The 14,722-nt window shown below is 55.8% G+C and overlaps 2 protein-coding genes across 3 annotated transcripts in view; both read left to right on the top strand.

Moving 5' to 3' along the window:
* Positions 1-4,213: 4,213 nt before the first annotated feature.
* The window catches only part of GFAP (glial fibrillary acidic protein), a 66,158-nt gene continuing 55,649 nt past the window's right edge, over positions 4,214-14,722 (top strand). For both annotated transcript variants that reach the window (XM_050763111.1, XM_050763112.1), the window contains exon 1: positions 4,214-4,217. The gene's annotated coding sequence lies outside the window, so the exon portion shown is untranslated. The remainder of the gene's footprint in view (positions 4,218-14,722) is intronic.
* C1QL1 (complement C1q like 1) lies at positions 6,814-14,718 on the top strand. Its single transcript, XM_050763153.1, has 2 exons — positions 6,814-7,652; positions 14,048-14,718. Exons 1-2 carry the CDS (start codon positions 7,056-7,058, stop codon positions 14,225-14,227), a joined length of 777 nt encoding a protein of 258 aa, XP_050619110.1. The 5' UTR covers positions 6,814-7,055; the 3' UTR covers positions 14,228-14,718.

Below are 14,722 nucleotides of genomic sequence, written 5' to 3'. Positions count from 1 at the left end.
CTAAGCCTCAGCATCCTTATTTCCAATGTGGAGATCATGCTTATTCCTTAGACTTTTGGTGAGGGGTAAATGAAATAGAGTATGTGAAACACCTGGCACATATCAGTACCCAGACAACAGCAATAGCATCCATCCATCTTTCATTCAATAAACATCTCAAGATCCCTCCAGAAGCCTGGAAGTCTCCTGCCCCGTACCCCATCCCCATCCCCAATCAATCTGTTAATAAGTCAGTCAATTCCACCTCCTACCTTCCCAAGTCAGGCCACCATCAGCTCTCACCTGAACCACTGCAACTGCCTGGTACTAAGTCTCCCTACCAGCACTCTTACTCTATTTTAATCCTTTCCCCTCACAGTAGCCAGAGTGATGATTCTAATCTGAAAAATCTGATTATATTACTCATTCATTTAACACCCCCCAGTAATTTCTTTTGTTGTTGTTGTTGTTGTTGTTGTTGAGACAGAGTCTCGCTCTGTTGTCCAGGCTGGAGTGCAGTGGTGCGATCTCAGCTCAATCCAACCTCCGCCTCCCGGGTTCAAGCGATTCTCCTGCCTCAGCCTCCCATGTAGCTGGGATTATAGGTGCCCACCACCACACAGAGCCATTTTTTTTTATTTTTAGTGAGACGGAGTTTCACCATGTTGGCCAGGCTAGTCTCAAACTCCTGAACTCAGGTGATCCACCCATCTCGGCCTCCCAAAGTGCTGGTGATTACAGGCATGAACCACAGTGCCCGGCCCCTCCAGTAATCTCTAATTACCCTTAGGACAAATTATAAACTCCTTGTCACAGCCCACGAGGCTCTGCAAGCATGGTCCTTAGCACATGCTGTTCCCTCTACCTGTAGTTTTTTCTTTCCCTCCCTCCTCCACTTCCAGTGGCCATATTCTTCACCTTGATGACTCCTTTCAGGGCTTACCTTAAATATCATCTCCTCCAGAAAGTTTCCCATTATTCCCTGCCCCCAGATGAATTTAAGAGACATTGCCGAGTGTTCCCAAAGTACTCCACACATTCTAAATGAGCTTGTCAGGCTAGATAGCAATTGCTTGTTTAATTGTCCAGGTTTCAGCAATACACTGTAAACTACATGAGGTCAGGGGACTTTTCTCTTTTTTTCCCCAACCTTACCAGCCAAACAGAAGTCTTTTTTGCTCATCTTTGTGTCCCGTGATAACAAGAGATGTGGTGTGCAGTCAGCTAATATGGTTTATAGAATGGATGGAGGATGAATGAATGGATGGATAAACAGAAAAAAATTACACCTCCTCTGTAAAGTCTTCTTGGACTCCTCTGGGCAGGGCATTATTATTATTATTATTATTATTATTATCATTATTATTATTATTATTATTGACAAGTCTCGCTCTATCACCCAGACTGAAATGCAGTGGCATGATCTCAGCTCACTGCAACCTCCAACTCCTGGGTTCAAGCGATTCTCCTGCCTCAGCCTCCCAAGTAGCTGGGACTACAGGTGCATGCCACCACACCCGGCTAATTTTTGTATTTTTAGCAGAGACGGGGTTTCACCATGTTGGCCAGGCTGGTCTCGAACTCCTGGGCTCAAGTGATCCACCCTCCTCGGCCTCCCAAAGTGCTGGGAGTATAAATGTGAGCCACTACGCCCAGCAGGGGATTATTTTTAATTTTTATTTTTGAGACAGGGTCTCGCTCTGTTGCCCAGGCTGAAGTGCAGTGGTACAAACATGGCTCACTGCAGTCTCAAACTCCTGAGCTCAAGCAATCCTCCCACCTCAGCCTCCCAACTCAGAGGGACTATAGGCCCAACAAATTTTTTGGTTTTTGTAGAGATGGGGGTCTCCCTATGTTGCCCAGGCTGGTCTCAAACTCCTGGACTCAAGTCATCCTCCTGCCTTTTGGCCTCCCAAAGTGCTAGGATTGTAGGAGTGAGCCACTGTGTCCAGCCTGGGCAGGACATTCTTCATCTATGCATCATTTGGACTTTGTAACACCTCCTACAAATCTCTACCCAAGCCTTAGATTCCTCAGCCATAAAATGGGGAAAATGATAGAGTGTACCTCATGAGGTTAATACTAGTACATGATATAAGCCATGTAATAGTTTTAAATCCATGATAATAGGTTAAGTGTAAATGAGATAATCCACAAAAGTGCTTAAGAACAGGATCTTGGCCGGGCCCGGTGGCTCATGCCTATAATTCCAGCACTTTGGGAGGCCGAGGTGGGCGGATCACAAGGTCAGGAGATCGAGACCATCCTGGCTAACACAGTGAAACCCCGTCTCTACTAAAAATACAAAAAAATTAGCCGGGCGTGGTGGCGGGCGCCTGTAGTCCCAGCTACTCAGGAGGCTGAGGCAGGAGAATGGCGTGAACCCGGGAGGCGGAGCTTGCAGTGAGCCGAGATTGCGTCACTGCACTCCAGCCTGGGCAACAGAGGGAGACTCCACCTCAAAAAAAAAAAAAAAAAAAAGAACAAGATCTTGGACTTAGTAAGTGCTCAAAAACTGTTAGCTACAGTAATCATTTTGGCAATGTATCCGATCTTTCTGCACGGGTGTCCCCCACCAAACAGTGAACTCCTCAGGGGCACCGTCCAGCCTTCTAGTCCTACCCATCTAAGGACACAGCATCGTCGCCTAGCTAGGTGTTTTCACCCAGGCAGGGCCTAGCTAGCTGTTTTCAGTAAATGTAAAAACAACTCAATGCAGATCCAGCAGCTGATGATTCAGGGCACAGCACCCCGCTTCCTCACTCCCAAACCCAGACACACAGCAACACCAACAGCCTCTTACACATTCACACCCACTCACATTCATTCAAAGAACCCCAAAATACCACAGAACAGTCACCCAGTTCCTAAAGTCAGCACCAGCCATGCCAGGGTAAAAAGTCTTACCTATGCTCTTCCCTGTACCCTCCACAATATACCTCAATGCCTGGAATGACGGGGGCTATTGGAGCGACCCCTTTACTGTAGGAGTTCCTACAGTAGGGTCATTCCAGATGGGGGCTGTAGGAGTGACCCCTCACACTCACAGAAGGGGAAGCAAAGCTAGACCTTCAGCCCCCCGCTGACAGCATCCCAGCTACAGAGAGAGCAGCCGCCCTCCTTACCTTAAAACCCTCCTTCCCTTTCTGCTTCTGAAAACCTGAGTCCTGGCCCGGGCTAGGCATGGTGGCTCACGCCTGTAATCCCAGCACTTTGGGAGGCCCAGGCAGGCGGATCACCTGAGGTCAGGAGTTTGAGACCAGCCTGGCCAACATGGTGAAACCCTGTCTCTACTAAAAATACAAAAATTAGCTGGGCATGGTGGCACGTGCCTGTAATTCCAGCTACTTGGGAGGCTGAGGCAGAAAAATCGCTGGAACCTGGGAGGCGGAGGTTGCGGTGAGCCGAGATGGCGCCATTAGGCTTCAGCCTGGGCAAGAAGAGTGAAACTCAGTCTCAAAAAGAAAAAAAAAAAGGAAAGAAAGAAAACCGGAGTCCCTGTTCTTAGCAGGTGTTTGAAGAAGAGGCCTGGAAGCCGAAACTTCAGGGTTCTTCCCTCACTCATCCAGTTCCATCTCTGAACCTGGGAGCCTAGGTCCATTGTCCCCCTCTCCTAGTGCCAAGCACAGCAATTGGTAGGAAGCTGGCAGGACCAGGGAGACCTGAGGCCTGGGGGTCTCCTGAGAGGGCCTTCTTGGCCTTGAGGTGAAAAAATTATATTAGCTACCATTTACGAGGTGCATAATAAGGGTCAGATACTGAGCCCAAGACTTTACATGCATAAAATCTCATTTAATCCTCACAACCCACCTTTTTCCAAAGGATGCCAGGCGCTGCCGGGTAGGCTATTTACCTAAAATTACTGGATAGGATGGGCACACAAGCCTTTTCAGTTTTGTTGTTAATGAGACAGAGTCTTGCTCTGTTTCCCAGGCTGGAGTGCAATGGCGTGATCTCGGCTCATTGCAGCCTCGACCTCCCAGGCTCAATCGATCCTCCCGCCTCAGCCTCCTGAGTGGCTGGGACTACAGGTACGCGCCACCACGCCAGGATCTCTCTAAGTTGCCCAAGCTTGTTTGGAACTCCTGAGCTCAAGCGATCCTCGGGCCTCAGGCTCCCAAAGTGCTGGGATTACAGACGTAAGCCACAGCACCCAGCTGGCACGCAGGTCTTTAATATCAGAATCTTCAACAGTCCAGCTTCATAGAATGTTGGGGGGCAGCATGGCGGATGGGGGGGTTGTGACTGTCTTCAGGCGTTAGACTGGGAGATGCCCCTCAAGGCAGCACCTGCTCCCCAATCAGCCAAGCCCTCATCTCCCGGAAAGAGGGGCGCTGAGAGCAGGGGATGGGTGGAGGGTCGGGTAGGGGGTTAAGGAGTGCTTCTTTGGGGGCCTGGGCGGAGCCGGGGCGGGGCTTGGCGAGCCCAGGGGAGGCGCCGAGCCGGTGGCTCCGGCTCACAGGCCAAGATGGCTGTTAATTAAAGTGCTGGCACTAGCTCCTTTCTGCAAAGTTTGAAGCCGTTATTTTCCACTCCAGCGAAGCGGGGAGAATCCGGCTGGGCTGACGGAGACGCCACACCGCGTCAGGGGAGCAGGCGCTTTTTCGGAGCGGGAGGCGGGGCGCCGTGCTGCTGTGAGCGCGCCTCTTGGATGCCCCGGCCGGCGCGGGGGTGGGTGGGCGCTCCCGCCCACTCCTTGGCCCCCGGCAGCTAGCCGCGGTGTGCCCGGAGGACTCTGCGAGTGCTGTGGGTGGCGGGCGAGCCCCAGCGGCGTAGCAGAGGAGGGACCCGCGTGCGAGCGTACTAGGGAGAAGGGGGTCCGTGCAAATCCCAGGCTGACGACCGCGCACGCGCCCCTCGGGTCACCAGCCCTGTCGCTCTTGGTGGGGCACACCGAGGAGACCGCCGTGAGGAACCGGGGGGCCTGATTGCCTGACAGCCGAACGCTGAAGACTACTCTTCCCGAGCCCAGGGAGGTCTGGCTGCCCTGAGCCCCCTACCCCTGGGCTTTGGGCGGTAAACAGTACCTAGAGACTCCATCGCGCTGAGGTTGGAAGAGCCTGGAGCCAGGCTACGAGTTTGAATCCCGGCTCTCCCACTTATTAGTTGTGTGACTTTGAGCAAATCTCTTAACTTCCCAGAGCCTCAGTTCTCCATCTGTAAAATTAAAATAATGTTGGACTTTACTTCTTTGGATTGATGTGAAGATCAAGCGTGATCATGTATGTAAAACATTCAACACAGGGTCTAGCACAGAGTAAACCCTGAATGAATGCTACTTATTGAAGTTTTTTAGCTCCCTCCTTGGTGGCGGTGGGGTCACTCTAACCCCCTCAGCCATCAGTGCTTGGAGGGTCCTCTCTCACAGCCCCCTCGTTGGATGTCCCCGTGTCCTTCTCCTCTCAGCCCTGGATGAGGTGAGCGACCTCAACCTTGGGTAGGGAAGGCCAGGGAATCATTTTGCCATGGTGAAGGGTCAATAGGGAGAGTGTGAGCCGGGAGGGGCCTCTTGGGAGAGGAGAGGCTGGGGTGTCATTCTTTAGCGGCCGCCAGTCGCCTCCGAATGGCAGAATCCTCCCCGGTGGGCCGGATAAAGGAGGGCGAAGGAGGAGCGGTGGAGCAGCCCGACCTGGGCCTCAGATAATGTGACAAATATTTTGATGGAAGCAGACACGTTTCGGTTTATGCAACCTAAACACTTTGCTGCACTTGAGGAAGAGGAGAGCCTCCCACAGCCTGATGGGGAGAAGAGTTGGGGGGCGGCGGAGGAGGCTGGGGGTGAGGGAGGAGGGGCTGAGGGGCTGGATGAGATCCACCCCTCCTCCTGGAGGCTGGAAAAGGGGGTCACCCCTCAGGGACGTATTTGCATCTGTCAGCATGCAGAAATAATGTGGGGGTGCCCGCCTTTTTAGGATCCCCTTTTCTCCCTGGTCCAGAGGCAGGGATAAAGGGATTGAGCAGAGGGAGATGGAAGAAAAGGGCCCAGGAAAAAGCAGCCTGGCCACAGTTCGGTGAGGAAGGGGCTGAGGTGAGGAGGGGGTTGAAGCTCCTGATCCCCCTCGGGGGAGGCGGGTACCCGAACAGTCAGAGCCAGAAAGGAGGAGGCGGCCGCCCTCAGGACTCGGGCTCCGCTGGGCCCCGGGACAGGCATTCATCCGATCCCCGGATCTCCCAGACGGGTGGTCTGTGAGGCCTGAGTGCCACATAGTCCCCTCTGTAAGCTCTTCTTCGCGTCACAACCCCTTTCTCATCCTACCTTCCCGCTCCCCCCTTCGTCCTCCCCTCAATCACTCTCTTTGTCCCCTGCAGACCCGGGCGCTATCCTCTCGCTTCCACCCCCTACGGGTCTTGGCCTGTCGCGACCCGCGTCCCTCTGTTTTCCTGGTGACCGACCCTCGAGGCCTCTCCTCTCCCGATCCCCTCGGCGCTCTCTAGCTCTCCCTGTGGCCCTCTCTCCCATTCGCTCTTTGGTCCCTACTCTCCCCTTTCCTTGGAGCTCCTCTCGGGTCTCTCGGACCCCGGCCCCCATCCCATTTCCGAGTCTCCGTCTCCGCGTACTCAGTCTCCCCTTTCCTCTCCCGGCTCCCGCCCGGGGTCTCCGCGGCCCGCCCCCTTCTGCCCCGCCCACCTCGAGGCGCCCGCGGCCCAATTAGGCGCCGGCCCCGCCCGCAGCCCCACCCCTCGTGAGCCCAGAGCCGCGCGGAGCGGGCGGGGCGGGGCCCGGCCGAGGGGGCGGTGGCCCCGGCGCCAGGAGGCGGGAGGAGCCAGCGGGGAGGCGGGAGGCGGGAGGCGGGAGGCGGGAGGCTGCGGCCGCAGCGCTCAGTCCGGCAGCGCAGCAGGAGGGAGGCGCGAGGCAGGAGTCGGCGGCTGGGCTCCGCAGCGCAGCCAGCGCAGCGCGGCGCCCCGGGCCCGGCCCCATGCCCGCAGCCCCGCCGGACCGCCCTTGAGCGCGGGCGTCTAGCCCGCGCCCCCCGCCCGCCGGCACCATTGCCCCGACGGCGCGGCCGGGCGGCCCGGCGCTCCCCAGGCTCCGCGCGGGCCGAAAGACGCTGCTAGCGGCCGCCGCGGGCGTGGTGATGCTGCTGGTGCTGGTGGTACTCATCCCTGTGCTGGTGAGCTCGGGCGGCCCGGACGGCCACTATGAGATGCTGGGTACCTGCCGCATGGTGTGCGACCCCTACCCCGCGCGGGGCCCCGGCGCCGGCGCGCGGCCCGACGGCGGCGACGCCCTGAGCGAGCAGAGCGGCGCGCCCCCGCCTTCCACGCTGGTGCAGGGCCCCCAGGGGAAGCCGGGCCGCACCGGCAAGCCCGGCCCTCCGGGGCCTCCCGGGGACCCAGGTCCTCCTGGCCCTGTGGGGCCTCCGGGGGAGAAGGGTGAGCCAGGCAAGCCGGGCCCTCCGGGTCTGCCGGGCGCGGGAGGCAGCGGCGCCATCAGCACGGCCACCTACACCACGGTGCCGCGCGTGGCCTTCTACGCCGGCCTCAAGAACCCCCACGAGGGTTACGAGGTGCTCAAGTTTGACGACGTGGTCACCAACCTAGGCAACAACTACGACGCGGCCAGCGGCAAGTTTACGTGCAACATTCCCGGCACCTACTTTTTCACCTACCATGTCCTCATGCGCGGCGGCGACGGCACCAGTATGTGGGCAGACCTCTGCAAGAATGGCCAGGTGGGCCAGGCGGGGGCATGGGGCTGGCCTGGGGGCAGGGCACCCAGGGAGCCCGGGGCAAATGGGTACCTGATCGGAGTTGGCGAGGGCACCAGGCGGACACAGGTGGAGACCCCACCCTACTGCCCCGCTTGGGCATCACGTGTGGGGATGGTCGGAGCCAGCGGACATCTCCGATCCTCAGTTCCTGGGCTCCCGCTCCAAGACAGACGCTGCTGGGCACCGTCTGGAACGCTGCTGGAAATGCGGGAAACGAACCCAACTAGTCAGAGCGCAGGGCTCACAGGTGCACAGACTTGCCCTTGGGGGCTTGCCCCTTGGGAAGTGGATTAGGGCCGACACCAGCGGGCGATAAGGGGAGGGCAAGGATGAGCTCTGGCGCATGGAATAGGGAGAAGCAGCATCCGCACCCGCGGGCGCCTAGGCGCGTGGCCATGGGCGCACGCGGAGAAAGGTGGCTGCAGGAAATGTTTGGGGCACAAAGGCAAAGGGAGCCCGGTGCTTAGAGCCCTGGCTGCAGTGCGTCCCCTGCTCTCGAGAAGGGACCATTGGGCGGATCTGACACCCTTTGCAAAATCCGGGAGTTGGGAGCTCTTTCCCACTGTAGCAGAGCTGCCCCAACAAGAAGGCAGTCTGGAGGGGAGGGGTAGTTTTTCCTCTTGAGGCGGGGGAGGAAATGGAAACTCCGCCTCTTCTTGGTCTCCCGCTCCAGCCCCTCCTGACTCGGGGGTATGTGGGATCTTCTCCATTCTCTGTCCCCACCTCAGACGCTGGAGCTGGAAAGCGCTGAGTGTGTCGGGGACTCTGGTACCGGGACTCGCATGTGCCTGTAGCTCTCCTTGGAATGGCCGACCCCAGGACCAACCTCCACCCAGCCCCGCCCCGGGGTGACAATTTTAGCCAGCTATCTTGATACCGTCTCCCTTCCCAGTGCTCCCACTCATGGTGGCCTGCGGCCTGGGGGTGTGGTCAGGCCGAGCATTCTCTTGGAAGAAGGGGACCGCTGGTCAGAACTAAAACTGAGCTAGTGAAGTTGAGGAGGAATCTCCCACGATTGAGATGCAAGACCTTGTTGGAACCCTTCCCACGGCAGCACTGCCCTGAAGCTCTGCCAGCCTGCGGGTCTGCAAGTCTTGGGGGCAGGGACAGGAGCAAGCAGGGAAAGTGAGCAGATAGCCAGCCAGGTTCTTGTAAGTCAGCCCCTCTTCTCTTTCTTCTGCCTGGCTGCTGCCCCCCCACCCAACACCTTTTCTCTGGTTTCTGCCTCTCCCCTGCCTCTTTCTTCTATTTTTCTGTTTCTTATCCATCTCTCTCCTGTGTCTGCCTTTTCCGTCTCTCCCTGGGTTTCTGGCCTCTCCTCCCCGGGTCTAACCCCACTCTTCTCTATTCCTTGTATGTCTCTCTCTCCCACGTGTGTCTATCAGACATCCCTGTGTCTCTCCTCTTTGTCCTTGGTTCCTGACCAAATGGGAGGCCCCAGTATCCAGCAAAGGCTCATTCTGCAGACAGCCCCATGATTCCCCCTATTAATCACCAATAAGGGATGCAGCAATGTCACCTTCATCAATGGAATGTCTTCCTTTCCCAAAGAAGTTTGGGCTGACACAGAGCTGAGGTTTCAGAGGATTGACAGCTTGCCTGGATAGGGAGGCAGTCATCAGGCCACAGGTTGGCCCTAGACCCTGCACCACCTCAGGAAGTCCCCACAGGTCCCCAGAGATGCTGTGTGCTTAGAGTGGGGAACTTGCGTCAGTCACTGGGAGGTAAAACCATCTCAAAAGCTCCTTTTCCCTCCATCAGGGGCAGGGTGTTGACAGAGTCTGATGAAGGGGTGCTCATTGGAGATGGGACCACAGGCTAATAGGAAAAAAGGAGGTGACTTTAACTAGGGGTTTCAAAGGCCTAGCACTTAATAGTTACTCAAACCAGCCCCCTCAAAAGAAAACCAGGAGAGGCTGGGCGCAGTGGCTCACGTCTCTAATCCCAGCACTTTGGGAAGCGAAAGCAGGTGGATCAGCTGAGGTCAGGGGTTTGAGATCAGCCTGGCCAACACGGCGAAACACCGTCTCTATTAAAAATACAAAAATTAGCTGGGTGTGATGGTGCATGCCTGTAATCCCAGTTACTCAGGAGGCTGAGGCAAGAGAATCACTTGAACCCAGGAGGTGGAGGTTGCAATGAGGTGAGATCTCACCACTGTACTCTAGCCTGGGCAACAGAGTGAGACTGTCTCAAAAAAAAAAAAAAAAAGAAAGAAAGAAAACCAGGAGAAATAGTGGGGCCTATAGGCCCCTCTCCCATGTCCTTTATGACTTCTTCCAAATTGCCCAAGAGACTCATTTGATCTCACTAGTCATCCCACTTGTTAGTTTTGAGCCCCTACTAGGAGCCAGGTTTGAGGCTTTGTAGGAGTTCAGTCCACTTGCCCTCCAAGACCTCATGGCCTATGCAGGGGGAACATTCGTAACGTACAATCACACACCCCAACGAGTACTGTGTTAAAGGTGGGCTGGGAGCCCAATTGATGACTTCGGTCCCCAAATGTGTTGGCTGGGAGGGAGTGCTTCAGTAGGGCCTACCCTGGTGCAGACCAACCTGATGCAGGGAAGAAGATGGTGAACCTTGGTCCCCAAGGTGAGGAGATACCACTAGGGAGAAAATAAAAGGTCAAGTGTAGGGGAAAGCCAGCTCAGAGGTGGATGAGGACATTTAAATAAGCAGAGGAAAAAAATGGCAGGACCGGGCAATGGATGCGAACAAAAGAGAGAAGCTTGTATCTCCCGTGACTTCAGAACCCGGGGCCATCCTGAGCACTGCACTTTTTCTTCCTGGCTTCCTGCCTGTAGAGAGGCTTCCAGAATTTCTTTAGGGAGGCAGAGCTGAATCTGGGCTCTGTCTCTTCTCTGGGCAAGTTCGGGATGGGGAGTGCCACCTTCATGCCTGGCACTGAGGCTCCCTCTGTCCTTATCTGAGGCCCACTGGCCCCTGTCCTTAGGGGTAGCCTTGCATCAACACCCCTGATGGCACCAAGTCCTGACCATTAGGATGCGAGGAGCCTGGGGAAAGGACTCTGGGTTGGCAGTGGGGCCCTGGGTGTGGTGAGTTGCCTGCAGCTGCCTCCAAGATCCACAGTTCAGGTGGGTTGGAGAGGACACAAAATTAATAAACTGGGCAGGGGGCTTTGTGAGGATGTGCCAGGGCCTGTGGTCAGGGTGCTGCTTATCCAGGGTAGCAGGCTGTGGGGAGGTGAGTATCACCAATGGGCAAGGGGTTTGACAACAGACTCTGACTGCAGCAAGAGGTGCTGGCATATATAAATTCAAGGTGGCGGTATAAAGACCTAAGAAGGCCGGCACGGTGGCTCACTCTTGTAATCCCAGCACTTTGGGAGGCCGAGGCGGGCGGATCACCAGAGGTCAGGAGTTCGAGACCAGCCTGTCCAACATGGTGAAACCCTATCTCTACTAAAAATACAAAAAAAAAAAAGAAAAAAAAAAAAAAAAAAAAGGCTGGGTGTGGTGGTGGATGCCTGTAATTCCAGCTACTTGGAAGGCTGAGGTAGGAGAATCACTTGAACCTGGGAAGCGGAAGTTGCAGTGAGCTGAGATTGCACCTCTGCACTCCATCCTAGGTGACAGACCGAGACTCTGTCTCAAAAAGGAAAAAGACCTAAGGAGATCAGCCTCTCCCCTGGTGGTGGCAGATGGTCCCCTGGCTATCCTCTCTGGCCCCTATACCTTTCACAGCACAGAGCACAATGCCTGGCACAGCAGGAATGCAGTAAATATGTGAAAATGCAAGCGTCCCCCATGGGCTACGCTGGCTCCCCTATGGGAGCCACATCCGCACACCCAAGACCCCAGCATTGATCTGAGGGCAGGAACATGTTTCCTGGATACCCTCTCACCCAGTTCCCTTGGTCAGACCATTGCCTCAGTTTCCCCTCCTGGCAGCCCTTGAGGAACTGATTCTGCAGCGCTCCCTCATAACAAGGCCCAAACCTGCTTTCTTGCTTCCTTGGCAACCTCGTTTACCCACACTTCCCCTTGGACCCCAGGAGGAGCTGCAGACCTCAACTGTCTCCAGTCAGGCAGAGAATTGGGACCCCTGGGTTCCAACCCTGGATGCCCCACCATCTAAGGATGGAAGGGCATAAATTCTCTCTGCCTCCATGGATAATTAGGATAATTACGGCAACAATCATGGTGATGAATAAATAATAAACATAAGCATAACAGTTCTGATACAGTCACATCACCAGGAGATTCCTGATGACAGATGACTCTGTTCCAATGGATTTGGCTATTAAGGAGCACACTGTTTTAATGAGTTAAGGCTAAATTAATCTGGGCAATAAAAATAATTGTTATTAGTAGTAATTTATTAGCAAAGATAATGAAATGCTTGTGTAATAATAAATACTACCAGGATTAGGGCTCAGGGAACAATACAGAAGTTGGCTGTTTGCTTTCAGCTCTTCCCTAATAACTCAAAGCCCCATCAAGATCTAAATGTTTTTTTTCTTCATCATCAAAAGACTTTTACAGAGGTGGCAGTGGTGAGGCAAAGTCTTCTCATCCATTTTCTAGACACAGAAACTGAGCTCCTTGGCAGACAGCGTCTCCCCTCTCATTTATTCCCTCCCACCTTTAACTAGACCAGTTTTCCCAGCTAAGCGCACGAAGAGTTTCTTCTCTGGTTGGGAAGAAGAGGTTGAAGGAGAAGAAGGGGTTGGAGATGGGCTTTAAAGGGAGGCCCTCATGCAAATATGTCGGGTCCTCTTCATTGCAGCATCGCGGCTGAGTCAGCAGCTCTGGCACAGCTGACCTGCAGTGCTGCCTCCAGTCCAGGAGAGAGGATGGGCCCCTCCCCTAATTTGGCTTGGTTCTACCCACACTTCAGCCCTGGAGGGTGGGATGGTGAGCTGCCTTCCGTGAAGGGACAGGATAGAGAGGGGCCGTGGAGAAACCTAAGAGAACTCCACTCAGTGCAGCCTCCCCACACCACAAGCCACAGTCCTGGAGAGGGCGCTTCTCTTCCAGGTCTCTACCCAGGATACACTGGAGAGGCCCCGATCCTCAAACTCAGGACTTATGTTTCCATCCCTGTTAGAGGAATGTCTGTAGATCATTTGTTCACCACCACACAATCTCTCTCTCTCTCTTTTCTTTTTGAGACTGAGTCTCACTGTGTCACCCAGGCTGGAGTGCAGTGGCGTGATCTTGGCTCACTGCAGCCTCCATCTTCCAGGTTTAAGTGATTCTGCCTCGGCCTCCCCAGGAACTAGGATTACAGGCATGCGCCACTACATCTAGCTAATTTTTGCATTTTTAGTAGAGATGGGGGTCTCACCGTGTTGGCCAGTCTGGTCTCGAATTCCTGACCTCAAATTTTCCACCAACCTGGGCCTTCCGAAGTGCTGGGATTACATGCATGAGCCACCGTGCCCAGCCACACACAATCTCTTATGATTATAGTCAGAGCCTCCAAAAGTGACAGCAGGCTCCAAACCCAAATGCTGGTGCTCCCTTGACCCATTATCCTGCCTGTCCCTCCCCATCCCCCATCAAGGCAGGGACCAGCAAGGATGTCACTTCAGACCGAGAATCCCAGAGGGAAGTAGGGCCTGGATTCCCTTCTTCCCACCCAGTTCCTTTCTACCACCCTGAGGTGAGATAGGAGGAGCTACAAGTCCTCTTTGGGTGGGTAGTGACAGGTATATAGCTATAGCTCCATGGAGACTGGCACCCATACTCCTTCTAAGCCCTGGGAGTGGAAAGCATTACCAGGCCTTCTGTCTCACTGCTGCAGCAGGGGAGACTCTGGAATGCATTTCAGACCGAAGACCTGGCCCTGGTTCCAGGATGGTTGCTGACTGGCAGCCTGGCATTGATCCAACTGCCTGACCTGTGGGGCCAAGGTGTGCCCTTGTGTCCATCCACTGACATACGATCCAGCGGGTGTGGCTGAAACGATGGCATCATTATGAAAGCAGAGAGGAAGGAATGATGAGAGAAGGGAAGGCCCTCCATCTCCTGGAGGTCCAGAGAATTCCTCTTTGCAAGGACCGGCTTCCAGGCTTCCTGGAGGTATTGAGGTTCTGGGCCAGCTGGATGGAAAGCTCTATAGGAGTGAAGGAGGAAGACTCTGCCTTGACTCCCAATTCAGGCCCAGATCAGACCTGCCCTAGAAATCCAGGGCTCGTCTCCGCCCCTCTCCTGAAACAAGTTCTGTACGATTGGGATGGGGCCGGGTGGGATGAGGCGAGGCTGCAGGCCAGGTTTCAGGGTCTGCTGATCCTCCCCGGGACTGCCTCACCTCCCTCCCTTCTCATCCTCCCTCCTCTCTCGCCCTCCCTCCCCTCTCGCCCTCCCTCCCGTGTCCCCTACCCGCAGGTGCGGGCCAGTGCTATTGCCCAGGACGCGGATCAGAACTATGACTACGCCAGCAACAGCGTGATCCTGCACCTGGACGCCGGCGACGAGGTCTTCATCAAGCTCGATGGAGGCAAAGCACACGGCGGCAACAGCAACAAATACAGCACGTTCTCTGGCTTCATCATCTACTCCGACTGAGCTCCCCGTGTCCCTCCACCCACGTCCCTCACCCCCGCGGGACCCCCTCCGGGCGGGGCAGACGATGACTCGCCCCTGCCCACCCGCTCGCCGCCCGGCCCTCCCCGGCTATGACGCCCCCGGCCCGTGCTCACCACCGCCTGGGCCACAGCTAGGCCCTCCCGCCGGCTCGCTGCAGAGCCGGGCCCAGCGCGCCCTGTCCCCGTGCCCGGGAGCCGGGGTTGACCGCCCCCGCCCGGCCCACGCTATATATTTGTACAATAGGACTGTTTACTGCCCACCTCCGCCTGCCAGCCCACCCCAGCCTGGGGAGAGGTCGCGGCGGCGGGGTTGCTTCCTGCGCTCTGAGATGAGCTGCCCTCGGCTCCCTCCGGGGTGGCGCGCCCAGGGAAAGGGGGAGTTGGGGACTGGATTGCTTCCCAGCACCCTCAGAGCCCCTGCCCGGCTGTGCCCCGTCTGACCAAAGCTATAATAAAAACATTTTCACCCCGAGGG

The sequence above is a fragment of the Macaca thibetana genome, chromosome 16 (genome assembly GCF_024542745.1).
Source record: "Macaca thibetana thibetana isolate TM-01 chromosome 16, ASM2454274v1, whole genome shotgun sequence".
Taxonomy (NCBI): domain Eukaryota; kingdom Metazoa; phylum Chordata; class Mammalia; order Primates; family Cercopithecidae; genus Macaca; species Macaca thibetana.
The sequence above is the reverse complement of the archived record's forward strand: the minus strand, read 5'-3'. Positions and strand labels throughout refer to the sequence as shown.